At 46.8% G+C, this 15264-nt stretch overlaps 1 protein-coding gene across 4 annotated transcripts in view; it reads right to left on the bottom strand.

Moving 5' to 3' along the window:
* POM121C (POM121 transmembrane nucleoporin C) overlaps nucleotides 1-15264 on the bottom strand; it is a 54661-nt gene that overhangs the window by 2634 nt on the left and 36763 nt on the right. For 3 of the 4 annotated variants that reach the window (XM_077777948.1, XM_077777949.1, XM_077777947.1), the window contains exons 6-12: nucleotides 6384-6475; nucleotides 5632-5705; nucleotides 4842-4966; nucleotides 4622-4724; nucleotides 4029-4205; nucleotides 1531-3171; nucleotides 46-168 (exon numbers count right to left, since the gene is read on the bottom strand). In XM_077777948.1, the coding sequence (XP_077634074.1) occupies nucleotides 46-168; nucleotides 1531-3171; nucleotides 4029-4205; nucleotides 4622-4724; nucleotides 4842-4966; nucleotides 5632-5705; nucleotides 6384-6475 (2335 nt within the window). The remainder of the gene's footprint in view (nucleotides 1-45; nucleotides 169-1530; nucleotides 3172-4028; nucleotides 4206-4621; nucleotides 4725-4841; nucleotides 4967-5631; nucleotides 5706-6383; nucleotides 6476-15264) is intronic. The other variant, XM_077777946.1, reaches the window with a different exon arrangement.

Here is a 15264-nt window from a genome sequence, read left to right as displayed (position 1 = left end):
AGACCCTCCCCTTCTCTGGGGAAGAAGGTCATGCTGGCTGCTTACCGAAAGATCTGACTCCAACAAAGCCTTGGGTGGGTGCTGAGGACGCCCCAAAGGAGAGACCACTGCCCGACGCGCCCACCCCGGGGGCAGGGGTGTTCTGACCAAAGGTGGGTGCGGAGGTGCCTAGAATGAAGAGACCGCAGAAAACGGGCGACTAGGCAGTGAGCAGAGGGCGTAAGAGCCAGGGCGACAAACCAGGGAGTGTCCCCACGGGGCACCTCAGCCCTGGACTGCCGAAGCTGGCTCACCCCAGTGGTGGTCTCCCTGTCCACTAACCATTGCGACCTTCTGGCCACCTCAGCAACAGTCTCTGCACGCCCATGACCACCAAAGCACAGGACGGGGGATGCTCAATGGACCCTCCCCTCCCCACTTTCAACTGGACCAGGTCACTTTTCCTCTCATGACTAATTGAGTTCTCTCCCTTCTCCCTGTTTATCTGTCCCTCCCCATCAGAAACCTGAGCCTTCCAAACACCCCCACTGCCGTGGGTCCTCTTGCCTTTCCATGGCCACGTTCAAAGTCCGCTCCTGCTATTGCCTCCCCTCAGGCCTCAGGGAGGGCTGGCCTCCTCGCTCCCAGTCCTGACCTCAGTCACCCCTCACCCCGTCACCAGGGACCGCCTGGCACCTAGATGACCACTGTGAGCACCTCAAGTATTGGCCCCCCCCTCCTCGCCGAGCCTTGCAGTCCCCCGCCCCTTCTGTGGCACCAGCTGGGGCTGCGACAGGCACGCCTGCCCCCGTTCACCCCAGTCTGGATGTTGCTGATTAACAACGTGTGACAGCGCAGACCGGCCTCACTTTAAATTCATCACCGTGATTCCCCAACAATACCGCCTGGCAGTTCTCCCGTTCTCCTTACACTCCTTTTCCCTCTCTCCAAACGACCATTTCAAGATGCCTCCTCTGTACATGAACCTCCCCAGGACTGTCTCCCATTTCCTGAAGAAAGCACACTCTCAGGATCAGAGCTGTGCGCCTCCACCCATGTGGCAAATCAGATCACTTCACTCTTCTGCTTCCAATTCTACCAGGATTTCCCTCAAGGCTTAAATTCAAACTTAACCCTGGCCATGTGTGACCTTCAACCCTGCCTCTCCACGTGATTCTGGATCACTTTGGTTCTTTGATCCTCTAGGTACAACTCACTTTCCTGTTTGTGAACAGAGCTTGCTTCTGCCCCAGGGCCTCTGCACTACACCTCTCTTGTGCCCGAAGAGCGCTCTCACTCACACCTACCCACACCCAACCCCTCTGTCACAGATGGAGTCTTGGCTTAACCTGCCTCAGAAAGGCACAGCCTTCTCGGCTGCCCAAAGAGCCCCTCCACAGCCTCTCGGGCTAGCCCGTCTTCAAGCAGGACACACAGCTCCCTGACCCCGTAGCTACGTCAGTCACTGCCACACAATAAAGCCGAGAGGGGCCCGTGCCAGTGCTCAGAACAGCGCCTGGTGCAGCACACCGGGTCCACTCCTCATCTTACCTCCGAACACGGGCTTGCTGTCGGGCGTGCTTGCCACACTGAAGGCAAAGGGTGTGCTCTGGATGGGTGCGCCCAGCGTGCTCTGACTCAAGCCGCCTCCAAAAGGGGTCGTGCTGCCAGCGGTGCCGCTCTGTCCCGTGCCGAAGCTGAACGCTCCGGAGGCGGAGCTGGTGCCGGGGGTGGCCACGTTGATCCCGAAGCCCCCGCTGCCAGCCGGGCCAGCGGAGCCCCCGAACGGGAAGGGCGCCAGCGTCGTGCTGCCGAACACGGAGCTGGTGGTCCCGCCGCTGGTGGTCTGGGTCGTAGCTCCGAAGCTGGAGGCAGTGGCCGCCCCGAAGGAGAACATGGACGTGCCACTGCCAAAGGCTGGCTGGGTGCTGGCAGGGGTGCCGAAGGCGGACGCCGCGGGCTTCAAACCACTGAAGCTGGACTGCGTGGCGCCTCCGAAGGCGGGCTGGGCTGGGCTGGGCGCTGGGGTCGCAGCTGGAGCTGCGGCCGCGGAGTTCCCGAAAGTGAAAGAGCTGCCAAAGCTCGGGGCAAGGGCCGGCTTGGCGGCGCCCTGCTGCTGCCCGTCGGTGGCCCCGAACGTGGGCTGGGGGTTGGCTCCTGGGTACGAAGAGAGGGGGGGCTTGGTGTTTGAGCCGAAGGGAATGTGGAACGCCGGCGTGGTGGTGCTAGTGAAGGTTGGTGCCGGCTGGCTGCCGGTGACCGGGGTGGGGGTGCTGAGGCTGCCGCCGAAACTGCTGAAGCCGGTGGTGCCGCTGCTACTGCTGGCCGTTGTCTGCACGGCCCCGGGGAGAGACTGGACGAAGGTCGTGACCGTCGTTGACGCAGGCACCGTAGGAGGCTTGCCAAACTGGAATATGGAGCCCACGGCTGGGGCAAAGCTGGCACCGGAGGCAGGGGGAGCCCCAAAGAGGAAAGGCTGGGCAGCGGAAGTGGTGGTGCTGGTCACGCTGCTCACACCGAAGCTGAATGTGGGCTTTGAAGCGGAGTCTGTGGATGTGCTGGCTGTGCTCACGGGAGCCACGGCTGAGGTGGCACCGGCCTGGCCGGTGAAAAGAGGGGCGCTCGTGGCAGTGGCTGGAGCAGCTGTCTGACTGAAGGAGAAGGGGACCGACGAGGGCACAGACGCAGGGGGCCCCATGCTGCCAAAGATCGGCTCGAAAGTGAGCTTGGGGCTGCTGGCAGGTGCGGGGAGGGCAGAGCTGGAAGGTGTCGCAGTGGTGACCTTGGATGGGCTGGACGGCAAGGGGCCCTCATTCTCACTTTTTGGTGGGGCCAGGAAGATGGGCTTGAACATGGGAGATGCTGAGGACACAGCAGAGACTGCAGAGGTAGGGGGGTCGGCAGGTGGGTTGCTCAGCATTCCCAAAAGAAGACTGTGCTTGGGAGTGGGGGACGGGGCAGCCGGGGCTGGGGACTTGGCAGATGTCTCAGCCTGAGGCGCTGGAGAGGGCTTCGCAGGGTCAGTGGCTGGGATCGGGGAGGCAGCAGGGGTCAGCCCCAAGAAAGTGACTGTGGATTTGGAGTCCGAGGAGGTGCCTGGAAGGGGTCCTGACTGTGAAGAGCCAAGAGAGGCCAGAAGGCTGGGTGTCTTGGGAGGCGTATGGACCCCAGTGGTTGCCACTCCGGCAGATTCTGGAAGAACAGAGAAAGTAAATTCTGAATACCTCAAATGTGATGGCACTCAATGCTTCTCTGCCTAGTACCATGCTAAGGATTCAGAGTCCATCAACAAATGTAACTATGTCCAAACCACAGACCCCTAGAGTATTCACTCCTTGAAAATTGAGGCAATATTCATTATTTCTACCCTTCCTGGATCATAAGATATGAGGGGATATGATGTGGCCTCAATGGGGAGTAAGGTGTAGAAACTAAGGAAAACCCAATCACCCAAACTGCAGTCCCATTAATTACCCACATGCACCTTACTTACTACTCATCCAACAAAGACTGACTCTGCCTACAGTGTGCTGGGTGCAGCACATATAACGGTGAGTGGAAGAGTCTCTGCCCTTGAGCCCTGGGAGAGGCTGATGCCAGACGGACTACTACATGCTATAAGGGCAACAAGAGGAGTGTGGGCATATGCACCGCCACAAAGGACGCTTAGAAACCCAGAGGGAAAAATAATCAACATCCTCGTGTGCTTGTGGTCATGTGACAAGACCTGGTAACTGCAGGATTGCAGAGCCACCTCAACGGTAAACACTCACATTTTACAGGGGATGACAGCAAGGCTCAGAGTGGCTAAGGGCCATCTCACTGCTAACACTAAGATGCCAACCCTGGCTTTACGTGTCATGGCCCCCTCCCTAGAACCTCCTGATTAGAGAATTCTGAAGCTCGGGAGTGCACACCAGCTCAGGGCCAGTGAGCCACAGCAAGTTCAAGCTCCCAAAGCTCCCCAGTGACTGGCAGGCATGCCACTTTTACTCTGCCTGAGACACGAGGGTGTCATTCCGCACCACGGAGGGCGTGCATCCACTCACCCGAGGCGGCGGGCAGGCCTGCAGAACTCTGCATCTTCTTCAAGCTCTCCAGCAATGGGTTGGTGCTCGGGGCCGGGAGGGTGGCTGGGGAGGCGGTGGTCCCCGTAGTCGGCAGGGTAAACGTCAAAGGAGGCTGAGTGGTAGGGGGCTTCTCGGGGACAGAGTCAGTAGCGGTATCTGAGGAGGAAGGAAAGGTGGTGGGAAGTTCTTTCCAGGGGCACATCACCCGGCACGAGACGCTCACGGACTTAGCATCTACTTATTTAGAAATGCACCCCTGGGGCGCCTGGGTGGCTCGGTTGAGTGTTTGACTTTGGCTCAGGTCATGATTCACGATTCGTGGGTTCAAGCCCTCAACTGTCAGTACAGAGCCTGCTTGGGATTCTCTCTCTCCTCTCTGCCCCTCCCTCACTCGTGCATTTGCTCTCTCAATAAATAAAAGAAAGAAAGAAAGAAATGCTTCCCATTGATTCCAATGCTCACTGTTCTCCAGATTCCACCGAGGCCCCAAACGGATTTCTCAGATGAAAAAGATCCAAATAAAACCAGAGGAAGCTCCTCTTTGGAGCATGAAATTGGTCGGTCTTCCTTACCAGTCCCATCCTCCAAGGCCTTGTTAAACCACCGCAGGGAAGCCCTTTTTTCCAAGTCTAGATCTTCGGCAGTGATGGAGTAGCCAAGCTGGGGAGGTGGGGGCTGCCAGAGAGGAAGATGAGGGGCCAGTCAGAGAAGCTGGAAGAAGCCTTTATTTAGCTTCCCTAGAACTTGGGAGTGCTGGGCCGGTGTGGCGGGTGTGGAAGGACAAAGCCATACCAGGGTCAGCCGGGCCCCTCGCCGGGAGGGTAGGAGCTGAATCTTCCGCTTCCGCTGCCCAGAGCTGCCAGGTGTGGGGGGGGAGGTCCACGGGTTCTGCGCCTTCCATGTGGTTGTATCTGCTGCTAAAGAAACAAACATCGGGGCGCCTGGGGGGCTCAGTCGGTTAAGTGTCTGACTTCGGCTCAGGTCATGATCTCACAGTTCATGGGTTTGAGCCCCATGTTGGTCTCTGTGCTGACAGCTCAGAGCCTGGAGCCTGCTTCATATTCTGTGTCTCCCTCTCTCTCCCTCTCCTCTCTCTCTGGCCCTCCCCTGCTCACACTGTCTCTCTCTCTCAGAAATAAATAAAACATTAAAAAATTAAAAAAAAAAAAAGAAACCAAAATGGACTTGTTTTCTTCCTCCTCTTCTAGAAATGGCTAGGTTTCTCTACGCACTTGGTTTTGAACACGGAATTTTCACTGGTTATCTCTGAAAGATTTGGTCTTTGTAGCTAGGTCTTAAAGAGTCTGCAAGATCGTTTCGGGCAGGAGGATATCAAGTGAGAACTGCTGCAAATGCGGGCATACAGCTGCTCACTGAGAGCGGTTACCTGGACTGCCCAGAGGGGCCCTGCCCGCACCCACTGCCAGCCTCCCAGTCCGCTGGGCAGCGCCATAGCTGTGGCGCAGACCGCAGACCTCTACGCCAACAGGCCCGTTTCACGTGCCTACCAGGCCCTGCACAGTGATGCTCAGCGCGTGCTACCGGATGAGCAGNAGCCACTCCTGCACGCTTCTCAACCTACCCTTTTCTCCCTGGGCCTCCCTGTCTGTTGCCAAAGGAGTTGAAGAACTGGAGCGGTGAGAAAGCTCGTCTTCTCTGTGGGCAAAAGAGGTAGAAGCGTGTTTAGAAAGACTTCCTAATAGAGCACTGGGTAACTTCTTACAGCCTCTTAACTACCAACTGGCCAAAGTCTAGAACAACTGTGATTTAAAATCACAGTAGCAAAAAATAAATAAATAAAATAAAATAAAATTAAATTAAAAAAATAAAATAAATCATAGTAGTCAGGACAAAAAGAAATCAGAAGAAAATTCCTACACAGTGAAGGGAGAGAGTTCACGAAAGCCACGGAGAAACCTCGGTCTCACAACCAGGATGAAATGATGACCTTCACAACCTTACTTACACCCGTCCGGTCCCTGAGAGCTACAGCCACAGAGCTGACCCCTAGGAGCAGCAGACTAGTCGCCTGTCAGTGCCTGGAGGCCAGCTGGGGTCCAGAATATGAACTCTCCTGCCCCTGCCCCCTGCCCCCACAGCTCTGTGCCCACACCCCGTCGCTCGTGCTGCAGGCCGAGGAAGAGAGCCAGAGCCACCGGGGTCGGCATAGAAAACATTTAAGAGACGAAAGCAATGCAGGCATGTACTTCACTGTCCTAGATGGCGATCTCGGTCAGATTCTCCAAATCGGAGCAGCAGGAAGCCTAAGAGCCAAGTACACGTGCCTTCTACCCGCCCTCTCATTAATCCGTAGTACAACCAAGGACCCATCACCTTATTTTCTTTGCTGGCCTCTCTGGTGTCTGCGAGCGGGACGAGGCTGGGCTGGAGAAGGGTGACAAGCTGGGCCCGCTTCTCTTCCAAAGCTAAAAGGCAAAGAGCAGTGACATGACTGACCCTACTAGACAGCGTGACATCCGACCTTCAGCAGAACTTAGTGTTCTGTTCATCACCGCACACAGGGTCTCCTCGTTGACACACACTTCTTTGTGGAGCATCTGGCTGACTCAATGGAGCACACGACTCAATCTCCAGGTTATGGGTTTGAGTTCCACTTTGGGTGTAGAGACTACTTAAATACAATTTTTGAAACAAAAAAGGGGCGCCTAGATGGCTAAGTCAATTAAGTGTCTGACTCTTGATTTTGGTTCAGGTCATGATCTCATGGTTTGTGGGTTCAAGCCCCACACTGGGCTCCCTGCTGGCAGCATGGAGCCTACTTGAGATTCTCTCTCTCTCCCTCTCTTTCCCTCTCCACGGTGCACGTGCTCCTTCTCTCAAAAATGAGTAAAAAATAAAGAAATAAATAAAAATATTGCTCTGTGAAGGAAGGCCCTTGAAGGAAAGTCAATTGCCAGTATTAACTATGTGGGGGAAAAAAATCTGAGTAAGAAAATACTAATAAAGTACAAGGAATGAATATACTTTTTAAAAAGCATGTTAAAAAGTAGAAGGTTACATTCAGACCTCGTTTAGAGCCACATAAATGTAATGAACATCTCAAAAGAAAAATAGGCAAAAGATCTAATAAGGAGAGTCATTAAAAAAAAAGTCAATCTGGGGCGCCTGGGTGGCTTAGTCAGTTAAACGTCCGACTTCGGCTCAGGTCATGATCTCACAGTTCGTGGCTTCGGGCCCCACATCGGGCTCTCTGCTGACAGCTCAGAACGTGGAGCCTGCTTGGGATTCTGTGTCTCCCTCTCTCTCTGCTCTTCCCCCACTCATGCTCTCTCTCTCTCCTTCAAAGATAAACACTAAAAAATTAAAAAAAAAAAAAGTCAATCTACGTATCTAGCAGTCAGTTTAGTTCTGCAGTGCAATTCAATTTTGATTTGCAGAGTCCCCACTTCAAAGAGGCTCTAGACCTTTCTCCTTTAAGAAGAATGCCAAGATGAGCAAGACTGTTACACTGAGAAATTTACAGTGTGGAAAAGAGACAGGAAAGAACAGATTGGCTGTAAGAGCCAAAAGATAAAAGCCTTTCATGACTTAACAGAAAGCACCTGAAGATGGACAAGCTGCCTGGGCCTGTGATGGAATGGAGGCGCTATTCCAGAGAAGACACCATGCAAGGAAGGCAGCGGGTATGAAGTGCTCTTAGTAGATACTAAACATCCCGGTCTGGCTGATACGCAGAACATAATAACGGGGCACAAGGTCGAGAGGCAGGCTAGTGCTGGGAGTGCTGAAGCAAAGGGTAAATATGCCTACTTCAGAAAATGACAAGTCTTGTAAGACACATAGAGATATCAATGCCATGCACCAAAACGTCAGAGGAAAGTTTACTTTTTCTATGACTGGTACCAGTGTAACATCTGTAATGACTCTGTATCAACACTAGGACTTCCAGTGTGCGCAGCTGTCCATCTGGGTATTTACCAGTATCCCCTGGAAAAATACAGTTAGGTCAAATACCTCTACTACCACTTGCACCAAATGTAAGGGCTGTCACCTATAGTGATTACTGGAGAGGATCACTACCTCAGTACGTTTTTTTTCCAAAGAGAAGCTTCAACATAAAGAACTTTCATATTGGGGCACCTGGGTGGCTCAGTCTGCTTCAGAGTCTGTGTCTCCCTCTCTCTCCCTTCCCCAGCACATGCTCACTAGCTCTCAAAATAAACAAACATTAAAAAGAAATTTTCATATTACATTTTTTCTTATTTATTATTTTGAGAGCGAGAAAGAGACAGTGCACACATGTGAGCAGGGGACAAGCAGAAAGAGGGGACCGGTAACTACTTAAAACAGAATACCAAACAGCTATTAGTGTCAGTGAGTGTACTTCCTGCAACAGGTTGAAGGCTCCACCACAAATAAGGCTGCTTAAAATATGACCAATTTCAGTACTGGCCGACCATCCTGTTCTACATCAACACTCCTGCCAGAGACAAGAAGCAAATGCTGAAGGTATGACCTACATGTGTCTGAAGGCACAGGAGCATGGAAGAGCCAGCAGGGCAGTAGACATCGTGGAGACAAGGGAAGAGGAGCCATATTTAAGTCTACTTTGTCTCTCATGGTGAATGCCAATTCCAAAAGTAAAAGCTGTAGTTGAGAGGCACAGAAAAGCTTTTGGCAATCTCATATGGCTGGAAAGACAAAAATGAATTCAGGGCCTTCCAAAATAGAGGGTCCTTAAAAGGACCTAAAGCTTTTAGTTTGGGATTCCCAAGGGTACGTATGATATAGGGCAAATCAGAAATAAAGCAGCCCTCACAAGAGCTGACAACCAACTCAAAACCATGTCAATTCTACCAGGACAAAAGTAACCTGCTCCTACCCTAGCTACTGCCAGAGGGAAAGTGAAAAAGGAAAATCTCTCTGGAGGAAGATACCACCATTCAGAGCTTCAAGTCATTCATTCATTCATTCATTCATTCATTCATTCATTCGTTTTGACACAGAAATAAACAACAAAAACTAAATGAGAAATTAATATTTACCCAATACCCTAGAGGAAAAAAATCAGACCTCAGAAACAGACCACAGAAGACTCAAATGCTGGAATTATTGAATAAAACTTTAGAAGAATTGTTATTATAAAAATTTAAATGACAATATGGAGAATCCTGGCAAACAAATAGTAACTGTAAGAAAGAGAACCAAAGCCACTTAAGAATGCAGTGGATGGCACAAAGCTAAAGGAAATCACTAGACACAGGAAGAACTGGAGGTGGAGACAAAATGATGGGAGACACAGACAGACACGGACAAATGGAAAATGTTTACCATGTGCCCTAGAACACTAAGAGCAGGGAGAAAATAGGGCAGAACAGTATCTGAAGCGATAATATTAAGTTGAGAGTTTTTCAAAACACATCAAGCCACGTGACAAACTCCAAGAAATATAAACTGTAAACGAGCACTTCATAAAATTTCCTTCAGTGAAGATGGAACACTCACCAAACTAAACATGTGCTTAGACACAGAACAAATCTCAAAACAAGAATGGATAGGGTAGTATATCCTGTGAGCTAGTGGAATTTGGCTAAAAACCAGTAACAGAAAGAGGACTAGAGAACTAATGGTTTCGAAATTAAGCAATGGTACTTCTAAGTAACCCATGAATCGAAGAAGAATGAATACAAAAAATTCTTCTATTTCAAAGCTGTGGGAATGCAGCTAAGGTTAAGTTTGTAGGAAATGTATAACCTTAAATACATATAAGAAAAGGGAAAACACTGGAACAACCCCAGTGATCTAAGAATCTGGATTTAAAAGTCAGAAAGAAACCTCAACAAATCAAACATGAAAAAAAGAAAGAAAAAGGGGAAAAAAAAGAAGTAAAATCTATTAGGGCATAAATTAAAGAAATAGAAAAACATAAAATAGCGTGACTCCTAAAATTGGTTCTTTGATATATGCTTTGAAAAAAGAACTTCCTTAATCCAATGAAGAGTATCTACAAAAAACCTGACTCAAACAGCATATGTAACAAGAAATGTGGAAAGTGCTCCCTTTGAGATCAGGAAAAACAAGGATGTTTGCTATTACTTCTATTCAACATTGTACTTCAGGCCTTAAACAAATGCAGTAAGGCATAAACAAACAATATAAGAACTACAAAGAGAGGAAAAAAAGCTGTTATTATTGTTGACAACATGATGGATATATGAAAATCCTAAAGAATATATAGATGCTTATGGGATTTAGCAAATTTCCTGAATGCAATAACCAGTTGTATCTCTATAGATCAGCAACAGATTTTAATAGACCATTTATAATAGCATCAAAAATACATACCTAGAAATAAGTAATGTGTAAAACAACTACACGATGAAGTTAAAGATGCTGTAAATAAATGAAGGATATACCATGTTCATGGATTGGAAGACTCAATATTGTAAAAATTAATTTCTCTCCAAAATAATTGGTAGATTAAAGGCAATCTTAATATCTCAGCAAGTGGTCTTTATTTGGGTGGAAATCAACAAGCTAATTCTAAACTTACAGAGAAATGTAGAGGGTCAAGATCTAAGACAATTGTGAAGAGGAATGAGAGAAATAAGAAAGTTGGATGACTTTTTCTTTTTTTTTTTTTTAAATATTTTTATTTATTTCTAGGAGAGAGAGAGACAGCATGAGCAGGGGAGGGTCAGAGAGAGAGGGAGATACAGACTCAGAAACAGGCTCCAGGCTCTAAGCTGGCAGTCAGCACAGAGCCCGACGCGGGGCTCGAACCCACGAACCGCGAGATCATGACCTAAGCGAAAGTCGGACGCTTAACCGACTAAGCCACCCAGGCGCCCCGGATGACTTTTTCTACTACACACCAAAACTGCAAGACTGTGTGGCAGTGTAGAAAAGAAGACAGGTACAGGGCAGAAAAACAGACCAACAGAACAGAACAGAACCTAGACATGGATTCACATATACATATAGACATTTAAATTACAACAAAGGCAGTGCCACAGTGCAACAGGGAAAGGGTGATCCATCCTTTCAATAAATGTTGCTAAGTCAAATGGATATTTATGTGGAAAAATACTAATTTTGATCCCTACCTCCCATGATACTCAAAACTCAACTTCAGGTAGATTATGGATCCAAATGTGAGAAGAAAAATAATAAAGCTTCTAGAAGTTAGCATAACATCACCATGACATCAGGGAGACAAAGAGTTCTTATAGCGTGCATACAGCACATTAACCATAAGTGTAAATTTGAAGAAAATGAAGTGGTGAGACACAGGACAGGGATTTGTTGCAATACATAATTTCACAGTGAGCTTATATTTATAATAAATAATGTATATAAATCAGTAAGAAAAAGATGAATAGAAGAAAGCCAAGAAAGCTTGGAATAGGCACTTCATAAACAAGGAAGTATAAATGACCAATGAACAGTTTACATATCTATTTCATTAGCAATTACAATTATAATCACAAATTACAATTAGGAAATCACAACCACAATGAAATACTATTTCACACCCACTGGAATGAGTAATTAAAGAGACCGGCAACATCAGTGTTAGTGAGGCTGTGTAACCACAGGAAAAAAAATCTCATACTGCAATGGTAAGGGTAAGAGTATCAACGGAAACATAACTTCCTTCCTTCACCTACCTATTTACTTAAATACATATTTTTTAAAGTTTACTGCCCGATGCGGAGCTCAAAACTCACAAACTATGAGATTGTGACCTGAGCCAAAGTCAGACATTTAACTGGGTGATTGAGCTACCCAGGCACCCCTGAAACATAACTTTAAAACAGTCCAATAAAATTTACTGAGAATTACACATACTTAACATATATGCACCAAAAGATTTAATACAAGAATGCCCACAGTAGCATTATGCATAACAGCTCCAAACTGGAAATCCAAATGTCCCAACAACAGGAGAAAATAATTGTGACATATTCATATAACAAAAATGAACAGAGCATGAAAATGAAAGACTTCTCGCTCCATGCAACAACACAGATGCATCTCACAAGGAAAATGGTGAGTGAAAAAAGCCAAACACTTCTGGTCTCCATTTATATAAAGTTTAAAAACAGGAAAAATTTTATGGTACTAATATTCAAGAAGGAAGGAATAGGTATGAGAGGGACTTCTGGGTGTTAAAAAGGATTTCTTGGGGCACCTGGATGGCTTAGTTGGTTAAGCATCTGGCTTTTGATCTCAGCTAAGGTCATGATCTCACAGTTCCTGAGTTCGAGCCTGGCATCAGGCTTTGCACGATGGCAAAGAGCCTGCTTGGGATTCTGTCTCTCCCTCACTGCACCTCCCCAACTCATGCTCTCTTTCAAAATAAACAAACTTAAGAGGCGCCTGGGTGGCTCAGTCAGTTAAGTGTCCAACTTCGGCTTAAGTCATGATCTCACAACTCAGGGGTTTGAGCCCCACATCAGGCTCTGTGCTGACAGCTCAGAGCCTTGAGCCTGCTTCAGATTCTGCGTCTCCCCCCCTCTCTCTGACCCTTCCCTGTTCACGCTGTCTCTATCCCTCTCTCTCAAAAATAAATTAAACATTAAAAAAAAAAAAGAAAAAAAAGAAACAAAATAAACAAATTTAAAAGAAATAAAAAGAAATTTATCTGATTTGTTACTTGACCTGGGTGGTGGTTACACAGAGCTAAACACTGACAATGCTTGTTTTTCTACATTAGACTCTAAAACATTTTTTCAATATGGATTATATGACACAGAATGCTATGCGATATATTATGATAAAAAAAAGATGTTTTTCAAAAAAGCACATATGTGATGCTCCCATTTGTGTAACACAGACCAATAATTCTGTATATTATCTGTGTTTGCACACAGCACGAATGTTGACAGGTGATATGGGATGGAGACTAGGATAGCCTGGACAGGGGAATTCTATTTTACTGAACAGCTATATATAATAAACAACTTTTTGAAAGCAGGAAAGGTACTACTTGCAGCATATAACACAAATTTCAACAAGCAGAGTACACAGTAAAAAGTTTCCCTCCTACCACCATGGTTATTACCAGTTTCTAATAAAATCGGTCAGAATTATTCTACACACGTTAAAAGATTAAAGAAACCATCAGCACAAGCACCAGAGGACACTATACACACAGTTCTGCACCTTGATTCTGTCATGTATCTTCGAGATCTTCACATCAGGGCCTATTAAGCTACCTTATTCTTTTTGATAGTTACATAGTATTTCAACCTATGGAAGTACTGTTATTCAACCCCCTCCCCCAGGTACATTTACACTGTTTCCAAGCTTCTGTTACTACTGTACTACTAATGTAGCTAAAAGGCATTGAAGTTATTTATTAAAAACTACTGGGGTAAGAGGCACCTGCATGGCTCAGTGGCTCAGTACATTAAGCGCCCAACTTCAGCTCAGGTCATGATCTCACGGTTTGTGGGTCTGAACCCCGCATCGGGCTCTATGTGAACAGCTCAGAGCCTGAATTCAGATTCTGTGTCTCCCCCTCTCTCTCTGCCCTCCCTAGCTTGTGCTCCCCCCCTCAAGAAGTAAACAAACATTACACCAAAACAACAAAACCTACGGGGATCAAAACAAAAGGATATAGGGGCCAGTTTGAAAGGGCTCCCACTAGCCTAAGATGGAAAAGTTTGTGCTTCAAAATAAATGTTTCTACTCAGAAGTTCATAAAGATAATCACAACAGCAAAAACCTTACAGGTCACTTCTGAAGCTCGCTATGGCATCAGTGCCTTATTATCTTGTCATTCCCATAAACAGGGCACATTCTCCTACACAGAATTTCAGTCAATAAATGCAGACGGGATGACAGGATTAGATTATCACCATTCCATGACCTAATAATGCAACAGATCTGTAGGCAAAGATGAAAAATGGCTGCTAAAATCATCAGAAGAAAAACTCATAGAAAAATTAAAATAAAAGAATGAATGAAAGCTGTTGAGCCCAGTGATCGTTACTACCATCACAAATGGGAGGCAGCCAGACGTCACATGCTCCTGGTGTGATTCGATCACAAGGACTGAGGGCCACCTGTGCAATACTCTGCTAATTATAACTGAACCTGAATCTCACCAAGCTTCAGGGTTTAACTTCCCATTTACAGGGAACATAGGGAATAGTGTACACGTTAAAATGATGCCATGCCGAAAGATGCTCAATCCAGAACATGGGAAATTCTACAGAACAAAATGATCCAGTTTTTTTCAAAGACATGAAAAAGAGTGGTAGTATTACACACTAAACGAGTCTAAGGGACATATGAACGAAACGTAATGAATTAATTTTTGCTCTCTCACTGAAAAAAGGAAATGTAATTAGACAATTTGGGATAACACAGGCAACTGGAATATGGAGTCATATTAACTAATATTAAAGAATTACTACTGTTTAAAAATGGTATTGTTGTTGTTTTTAATGTTTTATTTATTTTTGAGACAAAATACAAGCAGGGGAGGGGCAGAGGGAGAGAGACACAGAATCCTAAGCAGACTCCTGGCTCTGAGCTGTCAGCACAGAGCTTGGCACGGGGCTCAAAACCACGAACTGCAAGATCATGACCTGAGCCCAAGTCAAATGCTTAACTGACTGAGCCACCCAGGAATCCTGATGGTATTGTGGTTATTAACGCTTACAGAAAGTTTTAAAATACATGAAAGAATACAGATGAAATGACATATCTTTAATTTACTGGTAAACACAAGAGCCAAAACAGGGTGGGGGCAGACTAACGGAACAAGATTAAACAAGATGCTATTAACCAACTATTGAGACTATAAAGGAAGCTTATATTTCCTTTCCTTTTGTGTACATTTAAGGTTTGATATAATAAAAAGATTTTTAAAATGAGAACAGGTATACTTTTTAAAAAAACATTTTTCTTTTTTTGCATTTATCTATTTTTGAGAGGCAGAGACAGAGCGTGAGCAGGGAAGGGGCAGAGAAAGGAGACACAGAATCCGAAGCAGGCTTCAGGCTCTGAGCTAGTTGTCAGCAGAGCCCGATGCGGGGCTCAAACCTACGAACTGTGAGATCATGACCTGAGCCGAAGTTGGACACTTAACCGACTGAGCCACCCAGGCGCCCCAGGCATACTTTGTTTTATCGCACTTCACAAATACTGTTTTTTGGGGCACTTGGGTGGCCCAGTAGATTAAGTGTATTAATCTTGGGTTTCAGCTTGGGTCATGATCTCACGGTTCCTAAGTTCAAGC

The sequence above is a fragment of the Crocuta crocuta genome, unplaced genomic scaffold (assembly GCF_008692635.1).
Source record: "Crocuta crocuta isolate KB4526 unplaced genomic scaffold, BGI_CrCroc_1.0 scaffold217, whole genome shotgun sequence".
In the NCBI taxonomy this organism is placed as follows: Eukaryota; Metazoa; Chordata; class Mammalia; order Carnivora; family Hyaenidae; genus Crocuta; species Crocuta crocuta.
The sequence above is the reverse complement of the archived record's forward strand: the minus strand, read 5'-3'. Positions and strand labels throughout refer to the sequence as shown.